We start from the raw sequence: 15567 nt of genomic DNA, 5'->3' as shown, positions 1-15567 counted from the left end.
CACTCATTTACCCCCTTTTCCCAGCTCTGAGGAAGAGCAAAACTTTGACCAGATGTAATCCCAACATCCAAATTATGTTCTGGGCTCTGCAGACTGAGGATCAGGCTTGAGTCCTGGCTCTGCTACCAATTTCCTCATGTAACCTCATTTCTGAGAGAGAATTTGGTGCAACAGGAAGAGCATGAGGTTTGGAATTGGCTACTTAGCAGCTATGTGACTTTGAGCAAATTACTTAAGCTTTTAGTTCCCTCGTTTGTCAAAGGAAGGTAATATGATTGATCCCCACAGGGTTGTTGTAAAGAGACAACTAGGGATTGTAAGCACTTACTGAATGTAATTTCTCTTTCATCATTTCTGAATCTTCGTTGCCCCATTCATAAATTGGGAGAATTGGGTATCTTTTTCAAGAGAAGTGGGAAATACAGATCTTTACATGAAATATCTCAATTTTTAAATGTTGGAAATTAAATTTTGTAAAAGACCTCTCGTGCTTCTTTTGAAGTTAACTTTTAAACTTGAGAGCCAAACAAGATACTTCTGTGGACTCTGGTCCGTGTGCTATAATTTTCCACCTAGGCTACTGGGTTGCTGGGGATGCTGTGACAACACTTACTGTGTAACTCAGGCAAGTCAGTTAGCTTCAATTAGCTCATCTGTGAATTTCAATTAGCTCATCTGTGAAATGGACCCACCTTTGTGCGGATCGAGATCAGATGTGCAAAAGGCTTAGCATAACGATGGCGCGTAAGAGGCACAAGGCACACCACGTAACAAACAGCAGCGGTTGCTTGGGTGGCTGTTGGTAAGTATGTATTCAAGGAGCAAGATATCCCAGAGACCAGGAGACCGTGAAGGCGACGCTGCGAAAGGAGAAAAGATGGGAGAAGAGGCAAAAAGAGGGAAGGGAAGAGGTGAGGAGGCAACAGGGTCCGCCCTCCAGGCGGGGCGCCAGCGAGAGGCCCAGGCAGGGGCGGGAGCGCACGTGGCCTATTTCGGGCGGAGCAGACGCGCTTGGCCGCAGCGGAGACCTCCGAGCCGGCCGCAGGAGACGAGCCTTTAAGGTAGGTCACTACCGGACTGTGAGGACGTTGAACACCGAGTAGGGCGGCCCGGGGTCTTTGGGAGTCGGGGTTGAGCGGAAGGCACTGGGTGTGGGCTCACCACCCTCCCGGGGCAGTTTGGGCCGGACGCCTGGGTCCTCTGGCCCCTCCTCCTCGGGGGCGGGGTTAGGCATTCTGACCAATGGCCAGTCGTCACCGAGGCCCCGCCTACGCCCCGCCCCCGGAGTCGCGGCGTCGCAGAGTGCCCAACCGCCCGGCGCCCTGGCCTGGGGCAGCGCGAGCGCCCGAACCTGCGGCTGGTGAGTGCTCACCCCCTCAGGGTCTCCGCCCCGATCCCGCCTCCAGCCCGTGCCCTAGAGCTCCGGGCCGCGGACCCAGGCACCGGGGAGTGACTCAGCGCGGGGAGGGTGGCGACTCACTGGGGCTAGAGATTCGAAGTGTTCAGGGCCTTGAATGCCGGGATGAGTGGGGTGAACGAGAGTCTTCCGAGCTGGTCCCGGGATAGGGCTGGGGCGTAGGGCCGGGCTGGGATAGAGGGAAGAAGGTCAGACACAAAGATCACAGGAGAAGCCACGGCTGCACCGCCTTGTGTGGGCCAGAGCCATGGTGGGGGGGCGGGTCCTGAGCTTCTGACTCAGCTCCCTGCCCCAGGACACCAAGATGCCCGGTGAACAGCAGACAGAGGAGGAGGAGGAGGAAGAGATGCAAGAAGAGATGGTGCTGCTGGTGAAGGGTGAGGAGGATGAGGGTGAAGAGAAGTATGAAGTGGTGAAACTCAAGATCCCCATGGACAACAAGGAGGTACGTGTCCCACACCCTGGGGTCCCTTCGCCCCTAAACCTGGTGCAGGTCCAGCCTCCCTCAGACAGAATCCAGGGATCCTGTCCCTACTTTCCCTTGACTCTCAGGGTTGGCCACCCGTCTTTCTGTCCCACAGTCCATGCTGCCATCATACAGATGTCACGCCTACTGTGCCAGGCTCTGTGCTGGGTGCTGGAGAGTAAACGCTCTCCTCGGTTCCTCGTGGAGCTTGATGTCTAGCAGGGTTAGACTGATAAGGGTGTTGAAGGTTTAAAGAGAGGAGTTTTAAGGAGATCAAAATATGAGTTAGATTTACCCATTAGAGACCCTAACTGCCACTAGGTATAGTTCTACTTCCCAAAACCCTACAGGACTCCCACCCACAGCCAGAGCAGCCCTGAGTCCAGCTGGAGGACTCCTGGGCCAGATTTGTGGGCCCAGCCAGGCTCCCTCTGATTTCTTCCTGCACAGGCGCCAGTTCCCAGAAAAAGAAAGTTCTGCTGCCCCCTAGTGGGTGTGGTGGGCCCTAGGGGGAGGGGGCTGGCTGCTGTGGCCTCCTCTTCCAGTCAAAATAACTATTTAGGGAATTCCCAGGCGGTCCAGTGGTTAGGACTCCGCGCTTTCACTGCCGTGGCCCGTTTAGTTCTGTTTTCTCAGGCCTCCTTGGCCCATCCTCCTAGCTCAGCCTGCCTCTTCCGGCCCTGTGAATCCCCTGGTCTCCACCTTTGGCCTATAAGTTAAGAACTCAGACTCCAGAGTTTAGGGTGGTCTTCCAACTCTATCACTTACCAGCTGTGTGACCTTAGGCAAGTTTAACCTCTTTGTGCCTCAGTTTCCTCACTGGTAAAAGGGAAATCATAATAGCACCTACTTCTTGGGGTTGGGAGGATTAAATGAGTTAATACGTGTAAAGAGTTAGAACTGTGTCTGGCACATAATAAACACTATGTAAGTATTTGCTGCTATTATTCATTCTTCTCCCTAAAGTTCAGGACCTTTGGCTAGGTCATCCTTCTGGAGATTTTTCTACTCATTTTTATCAAGGCCTTTCTGGGCTGAATCCTGAGGCTGAGAGTGAACAGGGAAACCCAGAACATGGAGGCCTAGACAGAGAATTGAGGGCAAATAACTCAAGGCAGTGGGGAAGGCTTCATGGAAATGACTTTGACGTGGGCCTTGAAAACTTAGTGGGAATTTGGCAAATGGAGGAGGAGGAAGGGCATTCCAGGATGAGGAAACAGCAAAAGCAAATGCTCAGAGAAGATAAGGCCAGAGAAGTAGGCGGGGCCAGAGAGTAAAAGGTGTTGAAAGCCAGCTTAGGAATTTGGACATACTCTGTTAGGTTATGCGGTGCCATCAGAAGCCTCAAATCAGAGGAGAGACATGATCAGATTTTCTATTTAGAAGAATCGTTGGCTGCTCTGGGGAGACCAGGTCAGGTATGGCTGGTAGCCTGCTCTAAGGTAGTGGCAGCAGGGGAGAGAAGATGGAAATAAGGGGGTTTTGGGAAACATTGATTGGACTGCATGGAGCTAAGGATGGGAAGGGTGGGTGTAGGCATGGCTAGTCATGAAAAGGCTGTAGAGCTAGACTCTAAATGGTATCATGTAGCGGTTAAAAGCATTGGCTCAAATCCTAACCACTATTTACCAGTTTTGCCTCGACAGCTTTTTCATCTATAAAATGAGATAATGAAAGTAAGATCCTTGAAATCCAGTCTAAGTATCACGTGGGTGACTGGATTTGGAGGAGGGTGGAAATGAGAGTGACACACACACATCCCACAAAGATTTAGCACTGTGCCCACAAGATAGCTCATCAACTTGCTGTGTGGTCTCCCTGAGTCTCGGTTTCTATGAAATAGTGGTCTCCAAAGCTCCTTCTAGTGTCAACATTCTGTGACTCTTAGCTCTCACCCAGTCCCATGGCCGGTCATTGTCCAGAACAGGCCTTAATTATGCTGCACTCAGTAGCTGGAGTATTCTCTCACTGCCTATTAAAATCCAAACTATCTTTAATGAATAGAAGGGTTTTCTCAGAGGGCTCTATGTACATCCAGTCCTGCCTCTCCCTGCTTAAAATTGAACCCTTGAGTGGTATTCTGTTTCCCTCAGCTCCTGCGCCTGGCATTCAAAGGTCTTCATCGTCTGACCTCATGGCTTCATCTCTAGTCACTCAGCACCCATCCCATGCCCCAGCTTCAAACACACCTGACCCTTCTCACTTCGAAGACTTTGCCCATGTTGTCTTTCAGCCTGTAAAACCCTCTTCACCTTTCCCACCTGCTTTCCCTGGGAGTAGTGCATCTCCTAGATCAGGTTTCTTCATTTTTAACATGCGTACATATCACCTGGGGATCTTGTTAAACTGAAGATTTTGGTCCAGTAGGTATGGGGGCGACTTGAGATTCTGTATTTCTAACAAGTTTCCAGTGATGCTGCTGCTGCTGGTCTGTGGACCACACTTCCTTTAGCAATGAGCGAGAGGATAGGGACTGTATTTTATACTCTGTACTCAAAAGAAGGGAGATTCTGACAGCTAAAAAAGTCCAGGTGAGGGAGACAAACTGTGTAGGTAACCTTAAACTTGTCAGTGAGATAGAATTGCATCATTCTATGAGAGAAGAGGTGTTTTAGACAATGACAGACTTCCAGTGTAAATCCTGACCCTGCCGATGGATTAGCTGTAGGACCTTGGTAGTCACTTACTTCTGAGTCTTATATCCTTATTTTAAAATGGTGCTAATACAGCCTAACCCAAAGGGTTGTGAGAATTTAAAATAAGAACATGGGTGAAAAGCACTTACCGCACTTCCTGGCACATAGTGAGTGCTCAGTAAATGGTAGTTATTGTTATTAATTAGAAAAGTAATGGCTGAGGAAAAAACTGGAATGTTTGCTCTGGTTTAAAACAAAAACAAAAACACCTTAAGCAGGAAGACAAAATCACTAACTTTATTTTTTATTTTTATTTATTTTTTAAATAAATTTATTTATTTATTTTATTTATTTTTTGGCTGCATTGGGTCTTTGTTGCTGCACTCAGGCTTTCTCTAGTTGTGGTGAGCGGGGCTACTCTTCGTTGCAGTGCACGGGCTTCTCATTGCGGTGGCTTCCTTGTTGCAGAGCACGGGCTCTAGGCACGCGGGCTTCAATAGTTGTGGCACGTGGGCTCAGTAGTTGTGGCTTCTGGGCTCTAGAGCGCTGGCTCAGTAGTTGTGGCGCACGGGCTTAGTTGCTCCGTGGCATGTGGGATCTTCCCGGACCAGGGCTGAAACCCGTGTCCCCTGCATTGGCAGGCAGATTCTTAACCACTGCACCACCAGGGAAGTCCCAAAATCACTAACTTTAAATACTTGGATTATCATATTCTTATACTACATGTATCCCCCTAGTACCCTCATGTTATAGTGCAGATACCCTGTATTCTAATTTTTAAATCTAACAGCTGTAGAACTTAAAAGGCATGTAAGTCTGGTATTTGCCAAGCTTCAGTCACATGTATACTGCTCACCTGTTTGCTCATTTATTTAATGCTCTTCTTCAGATAGATTCACATTGCTTTGTTAAATAAATTTACCTTCATCTGAGCAATAATACTGATGAAATTGTGGGTTTCATGTGATCTGTTGTTTTTCTAATATCCATGAAAATACATAATGATCATAGTAAGATAACAGTTAGCCTACATAACACTTAGAATCCTCTTGCATTCTGTGATGTGCATACCTCAAGTCGGGAAATATTGATCTCACCTAGCCTACCTTGCCTTCCTTGGTTCACTGAGGCGGGGGAAGGGAGGGACTTGCCTGGGGTCTTAATGAGCTAGACTCAGCCCCTCTTACCAAGATTCTTCCTAGGGCACCCAAGGCCCCTCCTCCTGGAGCTGGAGATACCAAGGGTACTTGTGTGAAGAATTTCTTTTTCACAAGATAGTGAATACAGCATAAGGAAGTCCTCAGGCTGGTCAAAGTCACCTTAAAGAAGGGTGCCAAAGAAAAACAGGCCAGAAAAATATAATGAGAAAAATTCTCTCCGCGATGGCTGACGTGATGAAATAAACCCAATAGATGTCAAAACCAGGGCAAGACTGGAAAGTGTGACCTTGAATTCAGACTGTGCCGAATTTGCTGTGGGGAGTTTCTCGATTTAAAGTATCAAGTTGTATTTTAACCTTGAATCCCTCTTGGAGAGTGCCAGGCACTTGGAGTCCAGCCGCTGTCACATCTTCGTGCTTTGTGTGCAGGGAAGCAGTGTTAGCCTGCTGGTTAAGGGTGAGAACTCTAAGGTCAGTCCTGACTCCCACTGGCTATGTGAATTTAATCTCTCTGAGCTCAGTTTTCTCAAAAGATAACGCCTGACTCAAGGGGGAGTGACAGGAAGATTTAATACAATAATGTACATAACATAGCACTGTCACATCTTTACGCTGTAATGTTATCACTATTATCATTATCGTGATAATAGTATTTAAGCCAGAGTTCCCTTGGCTGGTGACCAGTTTCCCAAACTGCCTTGTTTTCAAATTTCTGAGGTGGTTACCAAAAAGCTACTGTCTTTTTAACAAAGAATCTTGAAGGCCCTGAAGGTGCCCTCCTTACAACTTCAGAAAGAAGAGGCCTCGCTACTCCCTAGTTGTCACTTACCCTCTCTTAACCTGTTTCCTTATCTATAAAAGAAGAATAGTGATAATCACTTGGTGGAGATGGAATATGGGGAGAAAGAAGCTAACACTGTCTTATCCTTAATATGTGCCTGGTTTTTCATTTGGTCATGAATTAATATCCTATTTGCTTAGTAGAGATTCAACACCACTTTTGCTAGGATGAGCCTTCTCTTTTCTAAGAAGGAAGCAATGTTTCCTCAGTATTCCTCTTTACTGTTAGTACAAACTGTTTTCCCTTCATCTGCTTCTTTTTTTTTTTTTTTTTAATCTGCTTCTTATAAAGCATTTCTTTTTCTGATTTTATCTCCAGAGGCCCAGACCTCATGAAACTGGCTTATTTTTGAATTTTTTTCATTTCAGGCCTCAGAATAGTATTTGGGTTTCACCCTGGCTGCCTTTTTTGCAGCTTAAAAAATGATAGGTGCTTGCTCTTAAAAGTTTATTACAGAGTCTGGACTTGATGGTGGCCGGGCTTCTAAGACACTGTGCTCTCCTGGGTCTCTTGTCTCACCGGCTGCCTCTGCTCAGTCTCCTTTGCTGGCTGCTTTTCGTCTTGCCACCCCCATTTCTCTCTGCTTATTCCTTGGGTGAACTCATCCAGTCTCAATGCTTTAAAAACCACCTCCACGCTGATGCCTTCCCAATTAACATCTCCAGCCTGGGCCTCTCTCTTGAGCTCCAGATGTGTCAAGGAGAACTGCAGATAAGATCAGAAACGGATAGTAGGTACCAACTTGCTCCTCCCTCCACCCTCAGCTCTGTAGATGGCAACTCCGCCTTTGCAGCTGCTAAGCTCAAAATCCTTGGAGTCATTTTTACTCCTCTCTTTCTTTACACCTCATGTCTAATCTACTGTCAAATTTGCTGTCTCAAACTGCAGAATATATCCAGAAGCAGACCACTTCTCACCACCTTCACTTCCCACCTCTGTCACGTGGGTCCAAGCCACTGTCTTCTCTGGCTTGCAGTACAGTAGCCTCCTCACTGGGTTCCTGCCCCCTCCCCTCCTTCATTCTTTTTTGTTTTTTAAAATTAATTAATTAATTTTTTTTGGCTGCGTTGGGTCTCTGTTGCTGCGCATGGACTTTCTCTAGTTGCGGCGAGCGGGGGCTACTCTTTGTTGTGGTGCGTGGGCTTCTCATTGTGGTGGCTTCTCTTGTTGCAGAGCACGGGCTCAGTAGTTGTGGCTCACAGGCTTAATTGCTCTGCAGCATGTGGAATCTTCCCGGACCAGGGCTTGAACCCGTGTTCCCTGCATTGGCAGGAGGATTCTTAACCACTGCGCCACCAGGGAAGCCCTTGAAACCTTTTAAAATATGAGTCTAATCTGTTCCCCTCCTTGCTCAAAACCGTCTAACATCTCTATTGAGTCCTCACCTCATTCACATGCAAGGCCCTATGCTAAGATATCCCCTTCAGGACCACTCTATGGATTACTCTTCCCCTCCTGCCGTCCACCCTAGGCACTGTTTCTGGCCATTCCTAGAACAGGAAAACTCCTGCCTCAGGGCCTTGCTTTTCCCTCTGAAACCTGCTCTCTCACCTCCTGAGGTCTTCGCTCATGTGACATCAGCGAGGTTTCTCAACCCTATTTAAACTTGCAGCACCCCCTCCAATACCAGCACTCCGTATCCATTCTTCCTGAAACTAGGAATTCTTTAAAAATTTTAATGTTGAATCCCCAGTTCCTAGAACAGAGTCTGGCACATTGTACGCGTTCAATAAATACTGGATGAATTAATAAAGAATAGCTAGAATGACACTAGGCATTGTGATATGTGCGTTTATGTTAATCTCATTTAACGCGCACAACCGTCCTGAGAGGCACACCCCGTGCCTTTTCCTACTGTACAAACCGGGAACGGAGAGGCTGCAGCCGGCAGAGCCCCAGGTCTCTGGCTCCCGAGCCTCTTGGTCAGGGCTGACCTGTCCCCCCCTCTCCCCGCAGGTCCCGAGCGAGGCGCCAGCGCCGTCGGCGGACCCGGCGCGCCCACACGCGTGCCGGGACTGCGGCCGTGCCTTTGCGCGCCGCTCCACGTTGGCCAAGCACGTCCGCATACACACGGGCGAGCGGCCCTTTGCGTGCACCGAGTGCGGCCGGCGCTTCTCGCAGAAGTCGGCGCTGACCAAACACAGCCGCACGCATACGGGCGAGCGGCCTTACGAGTGCCCAGAATGCGACAAGCGCTTCTCGGCCGCCTCGAACCTGCGGCAGCACCGGCGGCGCCACACGGGCGAGAAGCCGTACGCATGCGCACAATGCGGCCGCCGTTTCGCGCAGAGCTCCAACTACGCACAGCACCTGCGCGTGCACACGGGCGAGAAGCCGTACTCGTGCCCGGACTGCGGACGCGCCTTCGGCGGCAGTTCGTGTCTGGCGCGCCACCGACGCACGCACACGGGCGAGCGGCCGTACGCATGCGCCGACTGCGGCACGCGCTTCGCTCAGAGCTCGGCGCTGGCCAAGCACCGGCGCGTGCACACGGGCGAGAAGCCGCACCGCTGCGCCGTGTGCGGCCGCGGCTTCGGCCACCGCTCCAACCTGGCGGAGCATGCGCGCACGCACACAGGCGAGCGGCCCTACCCATGTGCCGAGTGCGGCCGGCGCTTCCGCCTCAGCTCGCACTTCATCCGCCACCGTCGCGCGCATATGCGGCGCCGTCTCTATATCTGCGCGGGCTGCGGCCGGGACTTCAAGCTACCCGCCGGAGCCACTGCCACTGAGCGCTGCCCAGATTGTGAGGGCAGTTGAATCGCCATTCTTATCTCCGCGGGGTGCGAGCTGGGGAGGGGCACGCTAGTATCCCGACCTGGGGCTGCGTTAACCCGAACAACTCCCCGCCCCGCCACCTGCGTCTCAGATAGGGTGAGACGGCGGGCCTGGCTGCCCTGGAACTGGGAGACAGGGAGGATCCCCTACCGGGGTCCCTGGAAACGCGCCCACCTCCCCCTCATTACATCCCCTCGGCCCGTGTTAGAGTGAATAAAGTATTATACTCTCACCCCACCCGTGCCTGTGAATGAGGTGGGTGGGGTGTGAATTAGGAGGAAAGTTGGGGGTCTCCCCAGGCTTAGCTGATATAGGTGAATTGTCATGGAGTCAAGTGGGGCTATAAGCCCAAAAGTGTTACAGGAACTGGTTTTGTGTGTGTGTGGAGTCATTCCACGCTTGGCCCTTGGTTATGTCTTCATGACCTCAGACCTAGAAGGGTCCATAAATTTAGCGCATTCGTGATCAACAGGCACTGCATTCTGCAGAGCTTTGAGTGAGCCGGCATGAACCTCATGGAACTCGGTCTAGTAAAGAGAAGCAATAGTGGAAACTTTAGCACTAGGTTAAAGAACTTCAGTGCTACATTATTATCAGCTCATTTTCATCCTCAAAGCATCCCAAAGTGAGGTAACTCCTTTACCTCCATTTCTGCAGATGAGTAAATAGGTACTGACAGCCAGTGGATGGCACAGTGGGGACAAGTACACAGGCAAGTGCAGTCCCTTGTCATTGGAACTCTGATGGGGGCGTTGCTGGATAGGAGAGGTCTTCAGTGCAATCTTGGAGTTTAGAGAGGCTCTTCTCAGAGGTGGCATTTAAGCTGGTCTTAAGGTCAAGAGAGTTGGGGTTGGGGACGTATGGAGAGAACCCCTGAACCTGCATACCAGACTTGTTAGAGCTTGCAGATGTCCTCTGGGGTGGAAGGCAGGGACAACAAGCAAGGACGTTGGCAGGAGACAGACCACTAAGGACCCTGGAAGCCAGGTTAAAGGTTCCAAGGCCGCAAAGAAGCCTTGAGGGATTAGAGGGGAGGGAGGGATATGGCATATTATTGAGCTAGAATTAATAGGAGTTAAAGTGGACGTGGAGAAAGGAGAGATGGGGCTGATTTCATTTCTTAGCTTGGGTGACTGCAGGCAGTGTCACTGAGATGGGGACACGGGATGAGGAGCAGGACCAGAGTTGAAGTGGCAGCAATTGTTACACCCCAATCTGGACACATTGAGTGTGAAGTAAATGTGGACGGGTCAGGGAGGTGATTGGAAGTAACACCTTGGGGATATCAGGTCTGGAGGGCATGGCACCACATCCAGAAGAGGGTAGTAGAGAACTTGAGTCTGTGACAGAATAGCCAGAGGTCGAAAAGCAGAAGTGTCTTGTGTGGGAAATCTAGAGGAAAGTGTTTTATGGAGGAAACTTAGCTCAGTCAGATGCTGCTGTGGTGTCCACTGTGTATGAATTCGGGGAAAGTGATGAGAACAGTTTCAGTGGAGGGGTGGGGGGTGAAAGCCAGCGTTGAGTGGGTTAGGGTAGAAATGAGAGAATGAAGAAGCAGAGTGGATCGGTGTAGATCCATTTCAAGAGGTTTGGCTGTGAAAAGCATGAGGGAAGTAGCTGGAGTTTTGTTGGTTTTGTCTTGTCAATAGGAAAGAGACTCAAGTATGCTTTATGTGCTAATGGGAAGGGCTAATGGAAAGGAAAAGACTTTGATTATATGGAGGAGAGAGGAGATAATTGATCAAGGAGACAGGATGAAATAAGAGATCAATAAGATAAGGCTCCTGCTATCACTGGTGGGCAGAGGAAAGGAGGGTTTGGGAAGATAAAGCTAAAGCAGTTCCAATCTGATGGATTCTCTTTTACCTAGGAAGTAAGAGAGGTCACTGGTTAAGAGGAAGTGAGGTCATTAATAAGAGTGAGGCCAGTAAAGGGAAATGCTTTATTGTACTGATGTGGAATCAGGTTTCACCCTGTGAAGGAGGCAGGCTGCTAGTTCCCTGGGTAGCTCTGAAAGGAAAGTGATGTGCCTGGGGTCACACAACGGGTGAATCATACATACCCAACACTATCTTTAGGTGTAGAAGTGGAACAAGCAAATTGGCCTTGGGAGAGAAGGAGGGGGCTAAGGGGTCCAAGCCCCAAAAGAGAGGAAGCCCTGTTCTGCTTCATATCAGACAGACCTGACCCTGATTTGTGCTGGGGGCCAAGGGAGAGGGGCAGAGGGCTCTCACAGGGCTGGGGTCCTGATGGACAAGGCCCACGCCTGCCTTAACTGCTGAAATTTCCTGCTCTGGGCCCCTGAAAGTTTTGAGTTGAAAAAGCAAACAGATAATGACAACTGCAAACTTACACTGTCCTAAGCACTCTACTTAGAATAACTTACTTAAACCTTACAACCCTATTAGGTAGATAACATTATTTTTATTTCATTTTATTTTATTTATTTATTTATTTTTGGCTGCGCGGCATGTGGGATCTTAGTTCCCCGACCAGGGATGGAACCCATGCCCCCTGCAGTGGAAGCACAGAGTCTTAACCACCGGACCGCCAGGGAAGTCCCTTATTTTCATTTTAGATGAGGAGATGGAGGCACAGAAAGATGACAATATAATCCAGAACATCATCCAGTATCAAAGATGGCATTTGAACCCAGACAGCCTGGCTCCAGAATCTGGGCTCCTATCCAACACTACATAAAGCCTCCAGTCTTGTTTAGAGAAGGGGAAGGGACTTACTTGCATGAGGTCAGACAGAGAACTTACTAGAAATCAGATCTCTCTGCTCTGCAGGTGGGAAGTATAATAGAGAAACATGGGCTTTGGGTATCCCTGGTATCCCTGGTACCCCTCTCCAGCATGTGCTGAGACAGAGAGCCTCCCCAGCTGCCCCAGGAAGAATCCAGAAGTTGCTAACCAAAACTTTTATTGAGAGAGAAAAAACCAGGAGGCTATCTACTGGAGGTTCTTGGGCCTCAGACCTCAAGAAGGGTAGCCCCCAGGCCCATGATCTGTTAGGAAAGGACTAGAATGAGGTAGCATGGCTGGAGCATCCTCTGCTCCTCAGATGCCGTGCTGAGTTGCAGGTTCTGTGCCCATGTTTCTAGGTTGAGGCCTGACCTGTGGACTCACAGGCAAGGTCTGCAGGCCCCACAGCCTGGTTTTCAGAGGTGGCCCCATGGGGCAAGTCTGTGTACTTGCGGGCAGAGCCACAGGACAGATGCGCTGGGTAGCGTCGCCGGTTGGTGTCCATCTTGGAGAGCACTGCTCGGGGCAGATCTACACGGCAGCGGGCTGCCAATGCTACCAGGTAGATGAGGACGTCACTGAGCTCCTCTTGAAGGGCTGCTCGTTCCCTGGGAGGCCAGGCTTGGGGCCCAGGCTCCTCATCCGGCTTCCACTGACTGAGGACAGGACACAAAGACAGGCACACACACAGAGATGCTAGCTAGGACAACGGGTTCCACCTCTCTTAGGGGCACACCCCAGACCTTGCAGCAATGAACTCCCACCTCCTAGGAAGTTCCTCCAAAGACAAGTCAACCCAGCTGGGCCCTGGAATCTTCATGGTGGGGAAGAGACCCCATCAGGTGATTCACCCAGACCTCTGTGTCCCTACCTGAGCCAAGGAGTAGCCAAAAGGACATTTCACTTATCGAGACACAATTCTACTCCTCCCCTGCCGGCCTTAGCCACTGCCACCCCAGACTAAACCTTAGACCTGGACCACTGCAGAAGCCTCTAACTCATCTTCTACTCTTACCCTGCACCATCTTTTAAAAACACAAATTACATTTTGTCCCTCCCCTGCTTAAAACTGCCCCAAGTGTGCTTGGAATAACATCCAAACTCCTACCATGCCCTCCAGGTCCTGCATGAACTGACTCCTGCTTCTTCCAGTGTCATTATCCACCATGCTCCCTCTCACTCCCCACCTAAAGCCACTCTGGCCTTTTCTGCCTTGCAAACAGGCCAAACTGTCACAGGACCTTTGCACTTACCGCTCCCTCTGCCTTGAATGCTCTTCCCCCCATCCTTTCCATGGCTGGCTGTAACTGAGGTCTCAGCTCAGATGTCACCTCCTCAGAAAAGCCTTCTCCCTCTGTTACCTTCTTTCTCATCACCTTGTGTTACCTTCCTCATAGAACTTGTGACAATTCCACATCTTTTAAAATTTGTTCACTTATTTATTGTCAGTCTCCTTGCACTGTGATGGTAGGAACTGTGTCTATCTTGTTCAAGGCCATATCTTGATTCTAGAGGACATAGCACACAGATGGTGGTCATAAATCTGTAATGAACGAATGGCTTGCCCTCACACACATCAGTGCCCTCATTTGTCCATCCCACAGTGACTGCCCTGACTTAGGTCTCACCACCTTTTGCCTCATCTACACCAGCTTCCTCACTGGTCTCCCCTGACCCAGTTCTCTTGGGGATCCAATCCACCCTGCAGACACAGTGACCTTTCTACCATTCAAATCTGGTCTGTCCAAACTCCATTACTTCCCAGCCCTGATTCTATCATTCTGTGTTCCTATCCTACCCCTGTCCTCCACAACCACAGTATATTGAGTGCCTATTGTATCCCAGCCACTTGGGACACACCAGAGACCAAAACAGACAAAATCCTTGCTCTTCCTCAAGAAGCTTACACTGAAGGAATCTTATATTCTCCCTGAATTTAACTTGCCCTTTCCCACCTCACTACCTTTGCAAATGTAAACTCCCCCTGTCTGGAATGCCATAGGCAGGTCTTCTATAGAATACCTGTCTTTCCACCCCAGAGTCAGAGGTAAAGGACAGTTGCCACTGTCCCCTCTTAGACCTGGACCTGCCTTGCTGTTTTCACACCTTTCTCTCCCAGGAGACTGGGCACCCCTAGAGGGCAGGGACCCATAAGTCATCTTTGTATGCCCAGCAACCATGTACAGAGCTTGGTAGTGAGGAGGGGAAATTGGATCCAGGGATATCTAATGGTCAAATAAATCCTCCCCTCCCCTCCCCAACACACAGACTCTTCCAGAAGCCTGTCATCTACTCACAAGAGCTCTGCCAGCTCCCCTACTTCCCCCACCAAGGCCAGGAGGAGGTTCCGAGGTTGGTGGAACTGGTCCCAGTCTCGTTCAGCAGCAAACTCAGCATGGAGGCGGCGGCTGGAATAGGAGAAAGGGGTGGAAGTCCAGGTCCCAAGGTTAGGGGATGGGGGAGGAGATGCAGGGCCCTGGCAGGTACCTCAGTGATATGTAATGGGGGCATGGGTATCAGGGGGGATTCTGCAACTAATTCCTTGGGTGGCCTAAGCAAGTCGTTTCCTCTTTAGGGGACTTGGTTTCCTCATCTATAAAATGGGTGGGACCTTACACAGACCCTAAATTATCGAAATCTAATAATACTTTCTTTTTCATTTTTCCACCTCCTGCTGCTGCTTCTGCAGTTTTCCTCCATCTGGAATAGCCCTATCTCTGTATATCTAAATCCTATTGATTTTACAGAACACAGCTCCAGGACACTTCCCCTAAGAAGCCCTCCTTGATTTCCTCCAGCAAGAAATGTCTCCCACCTCTCAACACTACATTTATCCCCCGTCCTACCTCCCGCTCCTGGAGGGCAGAGACAGGGCAGAAGCAGCATCGTACTCCGGTATGTCCCCTGCCTCAGGTGTGCATTGTTAAGCCCATTTTACAGAGGAGGAGGTTAGAAGGCTCGCCTGCGGGGGTCAGCCAGCAGAGCTAGGACCTGAGCACAGCTGCCAGCCTTCTTCCCGACCACGTGGAGGAACCCTCCCCAAATGGAGGGAGAAAGGGGGGCGATCTCCCCAGCCCAGCCTGGGCAAGGACGGCTTACATGTCCTCGAGCGTTGGTTCCGAGCTGAAGCTGAAGGGGGCGGCAGCAGCAGTGCCCTCTCCTCCTGCATCCCCACGCGTCTCCCCACGCGCGGACATACCGCCCACCGCGCCGCAGCCCTGACTTGCTGAAGAACCTGGAGCCAAGCTCGGAGCCCCCGCCTCCAGAGCGCCTGACCAATCACAGGCGTTCATGATTGCTTCACGGGGGCGGAGCCGAAAGAAGGACCAATTTCTTACGTGGAGTTTGCTACAGCCCGCCCCTTACCCGGACGGGACCAACCTAAGAGGACTTCATGCTTGCGTTCCTTGGCCCCGGCCCCCGAATTCTTCAGTCTTGACCAAGCATCTTAAAGGTATAGGTACCGGATTCGACCAAGGGAAGAGACAAAAGGCAGACAGTGGAGAACGCAGGCGCATCACTT

The 15567-nt window shown here is 50.3% G+C and overlaps 2 protein-coding genes across 3 annotated transcripts; one reads left to right on the top strand and one right to left on the bottom strand.

The window, feature by feature from the left end:
• The first annotated feature begins 947 nt into the window (after positions 1–947).
• Positions 948–9529, top strand: ZNF771 (zinc finger protein 771). Of its 2 annotated transcripts, none has more exons than XM_057529236.1 (3): positions 948–1061; positions 1713–1862; positions 8476–9529. In XM_057529236.1, exons 2-3 carry the CDS (start codon positions 1722–1724, stop codon positions 9277–9279), a joined length of 945 nt encoding a protein of 314 aa, XP_057385219.1. In that variant the 5' UTR covers positions 948–1061; positions 1713–1721; the 3' UTR covers positions 9280–9529. The 2 variants fall into 2 exon arrangements, with proteins under 2 accessions (XP_057385219.1, XP_028023410.2); XM_028167609.2 differs by lacking the exon at positions 948–1061 and adding an exon at positions 1232–1360.
• A 2676-nt stretch (positions 9530–12205) lies between these two features.
• Positions 12206–15306, bottom strand: DCTPP1 (dCTP pyrophosphatase 1). Its single transcript, XM_007186406.3, has 3 exons — positions 15144–15306; positions 14342–14452; positions 12206–12700 (listed from the first exon to the last, which is right to left on the bottom strand). Exons 1-3 carry the CDS (start codon positions 15239–15241, stop codon positions 12400–12402), a joined length of 510 nt encoding a protein of 169 aa, XP_007186468.3. The 5' UTR covers positions 15242–15306; the 3' UTR covers positions 12206–12399.
• Positions 15307–15567: the final 261 nt, after the last annotated feature.

Source organism: Balaenoptera acutorostrata, chromosome 15, assembly GCF_949987535.1.
Source record: "Balaenoptera acutorostrata chromosome 15, mBalAcu1.1, whole genome shotgun sequence".
In the NCBI taxonomy this organism is placed as follows: domain Eukaryota; kingdom Metazoa; phylum Chordata; class Mammalia; order Artiodactyla; family Balaenopteridae; genus Balaenoptera; species Balaenoptera acutorostrata.
Note: the sequence above shows the minus strand (reverse complement) of the source record. Positions and strands in the feature narration are given on the sequence as shown.